Source organism: Anomaloglossus baeobatrachus, chromosome 7 (genome assembly GCF_048569485.1).
Source record: "Anomaloglossus baeobatrachus isolate aAnoBae1 chromosome 7, aAnoBae1.hap1, whole genome shotgun sequence".
Taxonomy (NCBI): Eukaryota; Metazoa; Chordata; class Amphibia; order Anura; family Aromobatidae; genus Anomaloglossus; species Anomaloglossus baeobatrachus.
The window spans coordinates 199,433,133-199,445,759 of NC_134359.1; the positions used below are offsets into that span (position 1 = coordinate 199,433,133).

Here is a 12,627-nt window from a genome sequence, read left to right on the forward strand (position 1 = left end):
ATGCTGAAACCTGCGGATTTATCTGGAAAATCCAGATAAATCCGCAGGTTTTCCGCTTCAAAATCCGCAGAAGCAAGCTCCCGTGGGCACATAGCCTAAGACTCCAGGAACCGCAGGGCTCCTGTAGAAGTCTGGAAGCAAGGCTCACAGGACTCAGCACAAGGCAGGGTGCAGACCCTAGGACAGCTGGACACTTTATGGTCAACTGTTAAATCTGCCAAGTGAGAAGATCTCCAGGGTTCATTGCCAACCCAAAGAGTCTCAAGCATCAGCAGCGAAGAGGGGAGCGGGGATTAAACCCCTTAACTAGTCCAGGCTGCCTGCAATACGACCAAGACTGAAGGGACTCCCAAGCAGCTCTAGGCCACGGGAGCCCATTAACAACAAGTGTGCACGGAGGACAGCCAACCCAGGTCACAGCTGGCACGGAGAACAAGGGGAGTGGGGAACACCTGTAACCGGCACCCGCAGGTTCAGGTACCAGCTACAAGTAAAACAAGGCAAGTTGAAACTGCAATACTGGTGTGGACTGTGTCCTTATCGCCCCGTGTATCATTCACTGCTGGGGCCTGTCCCTGCTTGCGGAGGACCCAAAACACCTAAGCTGCTCTACTCCATCAGTGCCAGCAGAAACCTGCAGCAGCGGCCCCAATTACCTGGCCGCACAACGCAAGTGGCGTAGTTGAGAACTCTTTTTATTTTATCTCCTTTTTATTTTTAACCCCCTTTTTCTGAGGGCTGGCACTCCAAGGGCCACGGTACCGGGCCACGGCCGCGACCACGACCGTTCCAACTGCGCACCGCACGCCCGGGACCAAGTACCCCACAGCCCCTGGGGCATCACAATACTAATGGAAGTCAATGAGGTAGACCAGAGGTCTGTGTGTAAAACATTGTAGCATACAGTACTTTCATCCTGATTTCAGGTCAGATTCGCCCATTGTAAGTCCATGGGTGTGCAAACACTGCTGAAATATGGGATACCATCCATATGGCATTTTCTGGAACCATTGCAATTAACATAGTGAACTGTACTTGCCTCTTATTATTTATTAAATTGTTCATGCCATATGAATGTAAAAAACAGACATATATGGATGAAAAAGAGACTATTTGGCATACGGTCATCTGACCTCTGCCTTGAATTGCTGCATAAGTCCATTGGCGGCCTCCATTGAGTATCACTTAGTTTCATCATCATTTAAATTCCATCCGCAGTGTTACTGGAGGCGGCTGAGGGATGGGTCTGGTCACATCCCCCCCATTTGTGGTCATGTTCCAGACCAGAGACTCTTACTTGGTGGGGCGGGGCAGGACTTTCACTAGTAGGACATTTGTGCTGCACTGCTAATTACTTTATATTAGTAATGGATTAAATGGATGTTTCCTCCACATTTAGATAAAATATTCAGAACAGTTCCCTTTAAGCATTGTCTACCACTGTATATAACGTGATTCATTATCATTATGTTCTTTCTAGAATATGCACTGTTTGCTTGATGTTGGATTGCAATGTACGAAAGACTTAATTAAAGCAAGAATGTTCCCCATCATTCTTTTCATCAAAATGCCTGAGAAGAACATGAAAAAGTTCAGGTATTGTATTCAGAATGAATTTAATTGAAGTATTGTTGATGGTAATGTTTTATGCTGCGTCTTTGTCCTATATACACTGGAGATCAAAATCAGAGGACAATGTGTGATCATTTGCTTTTTTCAAAAATAATGTAATCTAAATTGATCGATATTTGAAGTTTTTTTGTAAAGGGTACACCATGCTACTGGAACAGTGTTTTAGAAATGATCCAAAGTTTATCATCATAAACCCTTTATTTTGCCCAAAACGTGATGATCATAATTAGAGAACAACAATGACTGTAGCACAGAGAAAGATAACTAAATTGTTTGAAGGTACCAACAGTCACCAGTCAGTAGGACGTGTACAGGCCTTTGCTGTGAATGACTTCAAAACATCTGCAGCCTCAGGACATCACTAGTCTCGCACTGCTCTGGTGTGATTTTGGTCCACTCTTCTTTCAGTCTCTTCCACAGTCCTTTCACTGTTGTGGGTTCCTTGGCCATAAGTTTGCCACCAAGTATTTGCCAGAGGTTTTGTATTGGGTTTAGATCAGGACTCTGGGCTGGCCATTTCGTGGTTTCAGTGTTTTCTGTTTTATAGAACTGCTTTACTGGTTTTACTGTGGGACAGGGGGCATTGTCCTTCATGAAAATTGCTGGCTGATTAAGTGATGAACGTAAGTAAGGAACCACATGTTGTTGAAGAAGATGCTGATACATACTTGCATTCACTCTGCCATGTAGCTGTATGAGAGGTCCAACTCCTGCTGCAGAAAACATTTCCCAAACCATGACACTTCCTCCACCACCTTTCACTGACTTCTTAACACACTTTGGGTTCAGTCTTTCCCCAGTTTGCCGACAAAAATAATGTTTCCCATCAGACAAAAATAAAACTTGCTTTCATCACTAAAATGACCTGTGGACACTTCTCTGTCCACACAAGCTCCTCACCAAAGGTGAGTCTAGCCTTTTAATTCTTTTTGCTAATGAGACGTTTGGTCACTGCAGAGTGGGCTTTCAGTCCCAATGCTCTTAAACGTCATGACACTGCATGATGGGACAGATCCTTACCAATGGAGATTCTCCACATTATCCTGTCCTCTCTTGCATTTGTCTTTTGAGTGCAACCAGCCTTCTTGGGGTACTTGAGTTTGTGATGTTGTAAAGATGCAATATTCTCAAAATCACAGACTTGGAATGACCAAATTCTCTTGTAATGGCTGATAGGCTCATCCCTTTGGCCTTCATCTGGATTAACCTATTGCTGCAGCGTTTCAGTCACTTTGGAACGGCACACCATTTTTGCAAACTCAATGCAAACTGGAAAGTTAGGCTGCCAGTTAAATAGGGTTTCTCTAATACTTAAGGAAATTAGCACCAGGTGCCAGATTAACACCAATAACTTGCATGCATTTGAAAGTGTTCTTTAATTTTGATCAGTGTTCTTTTTTATTTACCGTATTTTTTGAATTATAAGACACACTTTTTATAATCTGAAGCTTACTGGGATGGTGGAGAGGGGTTGCAAGGGGCCGGGGGAATGCTGCAGCGGCTGTGCAGGGGCTACGGTGCCTGGGCTGGTGCAGGCTCTGTGGAGGCTGATGCTGGGGTGGCTGTGCAGTGTCTGCAGCTGCATTGCGGGGTCTATGGCTCCTGCAGCGGCTGTGTGGGGTCTGCACGTGGTCTCCAGTGACTGTGTGGGGTCTGCGCGTGCTCTCCGGCAGCTGGGCTGGTCCCTCCAGCGGACTTCAGGAAAATGGCGCTCGGACGTGGCTCTTGCGCAGATGAGATCTCGGCTTGACATTGAGCCTAGAGTTCAATCTGAGCAGACTCCAGGCCCCATTTCTTTGAAGCCCTCACCGTCCGCAGCCCGAGCCCCAGCACAGCTGCCCTGGCATGGCAGCACCAGCCTCCGCCACAGCAGCAGCCGCCGCAGCCCGAGCCCAAGCACAGCTGCCCCAACACGGCAGCACCAGCCTCCGCCGCAGCTCAAGCCCCAGTCTCCGTCGCAGCCCCAGCTTCTGTTGGAGCCTCAGCCTTCGCCTCAGCCCCAGCCTCCCCCGCTGCACCAGCACAGCCTCCTCCACCACCGCTACTGCCCCATCCAGTAAGACACCACTGGATTACAAGACGGACCCCATTTTTTTTTCCCTCCTTTTCTTGCTCTGAATTTGGGGTGCGTCTTATAATCCGGTACGTTTTTTTAAAAAGAAAAATACAGTATCATTTATATTTTTATTATTTGCTTAAGAATAAATTCAGTTTATGAAATAAGCTTAAAATACTGCTAATTTATGCATGTTAGGATATAATCACATAGGACTACAGAGTGACTGCACCATTTAGGAAATTGTGTTATGTTCTCTAATTTTGATCCCCAGTGTATACAGTCAGTCAGTATATGTTACTCATAAATTCAGCGCCAGCTTTAATATTGTGAACATTGAGGTTTAATGCTGACGTAAAGCTAGGCTTTATTCTGACTGCTAAATGTAAGATTTGCTATTAATAGATGTAGTAAGTGAATATTATGTTCATCTCCGGCAGAAGGCTGTTGTCAAAGCTGGATAACGAAGAGGAGTTTCTACGTTCCTGTCGCCAGAAAGAGAAGGAGCTGGAGGCCCTTCCTTGCCTCTATGCGACAATAGAGGCTGATACTTGGAACACCATTGACGATCTCATCCGCGTGATCAAGGAAAGAATCACTGAGGAGCAAAGGAAGATTATTTGGATAGACGATTAAATTTCCTTAAAGGCATATATTCCCTTAATATGAGCTGGCAGCGTAAATCCATGAGTCGAACTTTGATGTGGAATGTTTCAAAAGCACACGGTTGCTGTTATTTTTGTCTATAGGGGTAAGAGATGCTGGATTTCTAAGGTGCAAACCACTACTTAGTGTCTCTAAGTACCTGCTCACCGCAGAGCTCTTGTTCTCTTATGAACCAGCATGTGACTGGTTTGGCAGATCCGTGGTTCTCTCATAAGTCACAATGAACAGTACTCGACTTCCTGCCTAAACAGAGTTATCTAGCAATGCACAGAACTGTGGGTGTCCACAGGAAAAAAAATAATCTGCAAAGATTTTTTTTTTTAAATAGAATATGATTACTACTAGTAAATATTACTGCCTAGAAGAAAATCTATAGTGGCCTCCTTGAAGAGCCACCACACTACCATTGGTTTTCATTCTTAGCTCACCGTCAGCCATACTGTCGTTTGTTATTTTTTTGCATCCTAAACTTACTGTCAGACCACCCATTCCACCAACAAAGCACCATCCTGAGACTCCTTTACAGTCTCAAGATGGATAATTTGCTAAACCGATTCTCCATCCTAATATTCCTCCCACTTCCTCTAGAATGTACTTTCCTGAGTCTCTCCTGCAGCCAATGTTGTATGTGCTGAAAATGGCACCACATAGGATCAGTGTACTGTAGGGAAACAATGAGTCAGATTATGTAGTCATTTATTATGATGTAATCTAGCAGTCTGGAATACCATAAACTGGTAAGATTACTGGTTCTGGGTGTAGCCATCAATGTGTTCTCTGTTATGATCTGGTCACCGTGGATGATCACAAAAAATCCCATCAGCAGAAAAAACACAAGAGTAGTTGGAACCTGAGCTGACCGCAATCCCCTGTCAGACCACACTAGAGTTCCTAGACGCCACGTCACAGCAGGAGAAACCTACTACACCTCACAGATAGAAATGAGGAAACCTATCTTACCTCAGAGTAGTCCCCATAGGAATAGCAAGCCCCCAACATATAAAGGCAACGGTGATGTAAGAAAACACAATACACAGACAGGAAATATAGATTAGCAAAAGGCGAGCCCCGACTCCCTAGACAGAACAGGACAGGACAGATAACTGATTGCGGTCAGTGCAAAACCTTGTGGAAAAATATAAAATCTCCTGATAAGAAAAATACTGAGACCACACAGACTCTTCCCCACTATATCAGGTACTCTTGTAAATAATGGGAGAAACAAAATACCAAAAAAACCCCACAAGAAACACAAAAGTGCAAATAATCAAATAGAACATGGAGAATCTCCCTTTTCTTGCAGTGGGACCTGCAGAGGGGGGACCCCTATGCTCATCAAAACAGAAAGACAATTCCTCTCCTGCAAGAAAACAGACTTTAAGCAAAACAAAAAAAAAAACAAACACCCTTAGGTGTGGACCAGGCAATAAAGCAAATAACGTGCAACTTATGTGGAATAGGGCAGGCACAGGATAAATGGAAGGACAACTCCAAGCCAATTTAGAGACAAGAGGAACAACATCTATAACCGGCCCCAGCCAGCAGACACTGCTCTTCTATATAACCTAGGCTGATCTGCAATTAGGCTTCCCAAACTCCCAATTAACTCCCACACCTGTTGAGGCATAGTCCGCTTCACCCCCAGTCCTGACCTACAGAGGGAGCCCCAAACCATCATCCCCTCGAATGACATTCACAACAGTTCTTCCTCCCTTTGCCAAGGATCATAGGCCACCCATTCCTCCCCACCCCGCCCCTCATTGGCAATCACCCAAGCGCACACTTCTCAGTTACCGGCTGAGCATACACAGAAGACAGGAAATCTCTGTTCTCTGTGCAGACTGTAGTAGGGAGCAAGAGCTGAAGGTCATTACATGGACAGCGCAGGACGTTTCTTCATTTCTTAAACCTTTTAAAATGTTTTAATAATCTGTGTGCCCAGGAAACCCCTTTTTTATTTTTTTATGTTTTTGTAATTAAGCCTTGTTTTTTTACGCTTGATTGTGGGGTATAAGTTCTCATTTTATTTATAATATGCATAGGACTCTGCGCAGGAATCAGTCTTCATCACAGGACAGCCCTGGAAGACTGTGTTAGAGGATGGGGTTTCCCTTGATCTGCACCATGGAAAAAGGATAGGTTCAAAGTTTTCACAAACTACAAACGTTTGAATGTTTTGCACTTTGTCTAGGAAATGTATCCTGTTAATACAGTAGAAGCAAATGATATATTAATAGGAAAGGATACATCAATATACTCAAGATATATGTTTCAAAATATTTTTTGGTAGGGAATTCAATGGAAATGGATATCTGAACTGTGCAGCTTAAAGGGAACCTGTGTGGGTGCACTGGAGACCTTACAGCTTCCCTTTAAGGCCGGTTTCACATCTCCAGTATTTTGTCGGAAGCCGGATCCGGCACACATACAGTACAGTTACATTTATTTACAGTGGAAGCGCGACACCATGCGGTTGTGTGCGTCATACACAGCCGCATGTGTCCGCATGGTGTTGCGCTACCACTGTAAATGAATGTAACTGTACTACATGTGTGTCGGAACCGGCAAAATACCGGAGATGTGAAACGGCCCTAAGCTGAAGCAGTACAGCAGAATGGAGCAGGGCGATCTTGGTCTGCTGCAGACTCATTTTGTGCAATACTGAAGAACAAGATTTCATTGTTCTTTTAAGGTAAAATTATACAAATCCAAATGTTGAAAGGCTCTACCTGACCTTTTCACCATATTTGATAATAGGAATTGTCATGTGGTACACAATACGATATGTAAAGTAAATATAATTAACAACAACTTAACTGAAATAAAGAAATTTTTTGTGGAGTTAGGATTTTTTTAATTGGTTCAATGAACATTTAGCAGAAAATGGAGGTAATAAATGTATTGTTTGTGTCTCTTTGCCGTGTGTATTACACATACAGCTCTGCTACATGCACACACAATTTACATTACCACTTCTTGCCGTTCCTGATTGGGGTCTGAACAGAGACTGCACCATTTAGCTCTAGGTCCTTTCAGGTCATGTGATCAGTCACATAGTAACAAAAAGGAGACAGTTGCACTCTGTAGTGCTAAGACATGTGGAACAATGAATATGGGAATATAGACATGCATTACTGCTATGAAAAAACATGTAAAAATTGAGATACTTAGCAAACAAAAATGGCCAGATCTTATGAAAGCCCAACAGCCAACAGCAAGGTGACCTCTTTTTGTTGGGTCCCTATCAAACTAATGCCTCTCTTTGGGTAAAAAACCCTACAATTTATGGGTGGACAGGAAACTGCAAATGGAGAATTATAATTGATTAAGGCTGAAGAGCAGGAGTGCTCAATCAGAAGGCATAACCCTATAATTTAAGAAAAGAAGGGAATTTTGTTTACTTACCATAAATTCCTTTTCTTCTAGCTCCTATTGGGAGACCCAGACAATTGGGTGTATAGCTTCTGCCTCCGGAGGCCACACAAAGCATTACACTTAAAAGTGTAAACCCCTCCCCTCTGCCTATACACCCCCCCGTGCATCACGGGCTCCTCAGTTTTGGTGCAAAAGCAGGAAGGAGGAAACTTATAAATTGGTCTAAGGTAAATTCAATCCGAAGGATGTTCGGAGAACTTAAACCATGAACCAAAGAACAGTTCAAAATGAACAACATGTGTACACAAAAGAACAACAGCCCGAAGGGAACAGGGGCGGGTGCTGGGTCTCCCAATAGGAGCTAGAAGAAAAGGAATTTACGGTAAGTAAACAAAATTCCCTTCTTCTTTGTCGCTCCATTGGGAGACCCAGACAATTGGGACGTCCAAAAGCAGTCCCTGGGTGGGTAAAAGAATACCCCGGTAATAGAGCCGAAAGACGGCCCCTTCCTACAGGTGGGCAACCGCCGCCTGAAGGACTCGCCTACCTAAGCTGGCATCTGCCGAAGCGTAGGTATGCACCTGATAGTGTTTCGTGAAAGTGTGCAGACTCGACCAGGTAGCCGCCTGACACACCTGCTGAGCCGTAGCCTGGTGCCGAAATGCCCAGGACGCACCCACGGCTCTGGTAGAATGGGCTTTCAGTCCTGAAGGAACCGGAAGCCCAGAAGAACGGTAGGCTTCAAGAATTGGTTCCTTGATCCACCGAGCCAAGGTTGACTTGGAAGCCTGCGACCCTTTACGCTGGCCAGCGACAAGGACAAAGAGCGCATCCGAGCGGCGCAGGGGCGCCGTACAAGAAATGTAGAGCCGGAGTGCTCTCACAAGATCTAACAAGTGCAAATCCTTTTCACATTGGTGAACTGGATGAGGACAAAAAGAAGGTAAGGAGATATCCTGATTGAGATGAAAAGGGGATACCACCTTAGGGAGAAATTCCGGAACCGAACGCAGAACCACCTTGTCCTGGTGAAACACCAGGAAGGGGGCTTTGCATGACAGTGCAGCTAGCTCAGACACTCTGCGAAGTGATGTGACTGCCACTAGGAAGACCACCTTCTGCGAGAGGCGAGAAAGAGAAATATCTCTCATTGGCTCGAAAGGTGGTTTCTGAAGAGCCGTTAGCACCCTGTTCAGATCCCAGGGTTCTAGCGGGCGCTTGTAAGGGGGGACTATGTGGCAAACCCCCTGCAGGAACGTGCGTACCTGCGGAAGCCTGGCTAGACGCTTTTGAAAAAATACAGAGCGCGCCGAGACTTGTCCCTTAAGAGAGCCGAGAGACAACCCCTTTTCCATTCCGGATTGAAGGAAGGACAGAAAAGTGGGCAAGGCAAATGGCCAGGGAATAAAACCCTGATCAGAGCACCAGGCTAAGAAGATCCTCCACGTCCTGTGGTAGATCTTGGCTGACGTTGGTTTCCTGGCCTGTCTCATAGTGGCAATGACCTCTTGAGATAACCCTGAAGACGCTAGGATCCAGGACTCAATGGCCACACAGTCAGGTTGAGGGCCGCAGAATTCAGGTGGAAAAATGGCCCTTGAGACAGCAAGTCTGGTCGGTCTGGTAGTGCCCACGGTTGACCCACCGTGAGATGCCACAGATCTGGGTACCACGACCTCCTCGGCCAGTCTGGGGCGATGAGGATGGCGCGGCGGCAGTCGGACCTGATCTTGCGTAACACTCTGGGCAGCAGTTCCAGAGGAGGAAATACATAAGGCAGTCGAAACTGCGACCAATCCTGAACTAATGCGTCTGCCGCCAGCGCTCTGTGATCGTGAGACCGTGCCATGAATGCCGAGACCTTGTTGTTGTGCCGGGACGCCATTAGGTCGACATCCGGCTTCCCCCAGCGGCAACAAATCTCTTGAAACACGTCCGGGTGAAGAGACCATTCCCCTGCGTCCATGCCCTGGCGACTGAGAAAGTCTGCTTCCCAGTTGTCTACGCCCGGGATGTGAACTGCGGAGATGGTGGATGCTGTGGCTTCCACCCACAGCAGAATCCGCCGAACTTCCTGGAAGGCTTGGCGACTGCGTGTGCCACCTTGGTGGTTGATGTATGCCACCGCCGTGGCGTTGTCCGACTGAATTCGGATCTGCCTGCCTTCCAGCCACGGATGCAACGCCTTTAGGGCTAGATACACTGCCCTTATCTCCAGAACATTGATCTAAAGGGAGGACTCTGTCGGAGTCCAGGTTCCCTGAGCCCTGTGGTGGAGGAAGACCGCTCCCCACCCTGACAGACTCGCGTCCGTCGTGACCACAGCCCAGGATGGGGGCAGAAACGATTTCCCCTTCGACAAGGAAGTGGGAAGAAGCCACCACTGAAGGGAGGCCTTGGTTGCCCGAGAAAGGGAGACGTTCCTGTCGAGGGACGTCGATTTCCTGTCCCATTTGCGGAGAATGTCCCATTGGAGTGGACGCAGATGAAACTGCGCAAATGGAACTGCCTCCATTGCTGCCACCATCTTCCCTAGGAAGTGCATGAGGCGTCTCAAGGGGTGCGACTGGGCTCGGAGGAGAGATTGCACCCCTGTCTGTAGTGATCGCTGTTTGTCCAGCGGAAGTTTCACTATCGCTGGGAGAGTATGAAACTCCATCCCGAGGTATGTCAGCGATTGTGTCGGTGACAGTTTTGACTTTGGGAAATTGATGATCCACCCGAACCTCTGGAGAGTCTCCAGAGCAATGTTCAGGCTGTGTTGGCATGCCACCCGAGAGGGGGCCTTGACAAGATCGTCCAAGTAAGGGATCACTGAGTGTCCCTGAGAGTGTAGGACTGCTACCACTGTTGCCATGACCTTGGTGAAGACCCGTGGGGCTGTTGCCAGGCCGAAAGGCAGTGCCACGAACTGAAGGTGTTCGTCCCCGATGGCGAAACGCAGGAAGCGCTGATGCTCTGGTGCAATCGGCACGTGGAGATAAGCATCCCTGATGTCGATTGAGGCTAGGAAGTCTCCTTGGGACATCGAGGCGATGACGGAGCGGAGAGATTCCATCCGGAACCGCCTGGTTTTCACGTGTCTGTTGAGCAGTTTGAGGTCCAGAACGGGACGGAAAGATCCGTCCTTTTTTGGTACCACAAACAAGTTGGAGTAAAAACCGTGACCCCATTGCTGAAGGGGAACAGGCATAACCACTCCTTCTGCCTTCAGAGTGTTCACCGTCTGAAGAAGAGCATCGGCTCGCTCGGGGGGCGGAGATGTTCTGAAGAAACGAATCGGAGGACGAGAATTGAACTCTATCCTGTAACCATGAGACAGAATGTCTCTCACCCATCGATCTTGGACATGCGGGTACCAGGCGTCGCAAAAGCGGGAGAGCCTGCCACCGACCGAGGATGCGGTTTGGGGAGTCCGCAAGTCATGAGGAGGCCGCTTTGGGAGCGGTTCCTCCGGCGGTCTTTTTAGGACGTGCCTTAGACCGCCATGAATCAGAGTTCCTCTGACCCTTTTGAGGCCTGTTGGACGAGGAGAATTGAGACCTGCCTGAGGGCCAAAAGGACCGAAACCTCGATTGTACCTTCCGTTGTTGAGGTCTGTTAGGTTTGGACTGGGGTAAGGACGAGTCCTTACCCTTGGATTGTTTAATGATTTCATCCAATTGCTCGCCAAACAGGCGGTCGCCAGAAAACGACAAACCGGTGAAAAACTTTTTGGAAGCAGAGTCTGCCTTCCATTCACGTAGCCACATGGCCCTGCGGACTGCCACTGAATTGGCGGATGCTACCGCTGTACGGCTCACAGAGTCCAGTACAGCATTCATGGCGTAGGACGCAAACGCCGACGCCTGAGAGGTTAAGGACACAACCTGCGGAGTAGCGGCCCGTGTGACTGCATTAATCTCAGACTGACAAGCTGAGATAGCTTGGAGTGCCCATACGGCTGCAAATGCCGGAGCAAAGGACGCGCCGATAGCCTCATAGATGGATTTCATCAGGAGCTCTATCTGCCTGTCAGTGGCATCCTTGAGTGATGCACCATCTGCCACTGCAACTATGGATCTGGCCGCCAGTCTAGAGACTGGAGGATCCACCTTGGGACACTGAGCCCAACCCTTGACTACGTCAGGGGGGAAGGGATAACGTGTGTCATTAAGGCGCTTAGAAAAGCGCTTATCCGGAAAAGCTCGGTGTTTCTGGACTGCATCTTTGAAGTCGGAGTGATCAAGAAACGCACTCCGTGTACGTTTGGGAAACCTAAAATGAAATTTCTCCTGCTGAGAAGCTGACTCCTCACTCGGAAGGGGTGGAGGAGAAAGTTCTAACACCTGATTGATGGACGCTATAAGGTCGTTTACTATGGCGTCCCCTTCAGGCGTATCAAGGTTGAGCGCGGCGTCAGGATCAGAGCCCTGATCTGCCACATCCGCTTCATCCTCCAGAGAGTCCTCATGCTGAGACCCTGAACAGTGAGATGAAGTCGAGGGAAGCTCCCAGCGAGCCCGCTTAGTCGGTCTGGGACTGCGGTCCGTGTCGGAGTCCTCCCCGTGGGGCCTATGAGTCGACCCAGGAGCACTTTGCTGCTCCGACCGAGGGGGGCCTGGGGGCAATGAATCAACAGTGCCCGGGGCCTGTGTTACAGGTCTGGACTGCAAAGCTTCTAGTATCTTAGCAGACCATCTATCCATAGACTCAGAAAGTTTGTCAGCGAATACTGCAAACTCTGTCCCTGTCACCTGGATAGTGGGGGCCGGTGGTTCCACCTGGGCCGGGGGTCCCACCAGTGGCTGAGACTCCGGCTGAGTGAGTGTCACAGGGGCCGAGCATTGCACACAATGAGGGTAGGTGGAACCTGCAGGTAGCATTGCCGCACATGAGGTACAGGTTGCAAAGTAAGC

General features: G+C 47.9%; 1 protein-coding gene across 2 annotated transcripts in view; it reads left to right on the forward strand.

The window, feature by feature from the left end:
• CARD11 (caspase recruitment domain family member 11) overlaps positions 1-6,832 on the forward strand; it is a 277,951-nt gene extending 271,119 nt beyond the window's left edge. For both annotated transcript variants that reach the window (XM_075317863.1, XM_075317864.1), the window contains exons 23-24: positions 1,481-1,596; positions 4,129-6,832. In XM_075317863.1, the coding sequence (XP_075173978.1) occupies positions 1,481-1,596; positions 4,129-4,324 (312 nt within the window). In that variant the 3' untranslated portion in view covers positions 4,325-6,832. The remainder of the gene's footprint in view (positions 1-1,480; positions 1,597-4,128) is intronic.
• Positions 6,833-12,627: the final 5,795 nt, after the last annotated feature.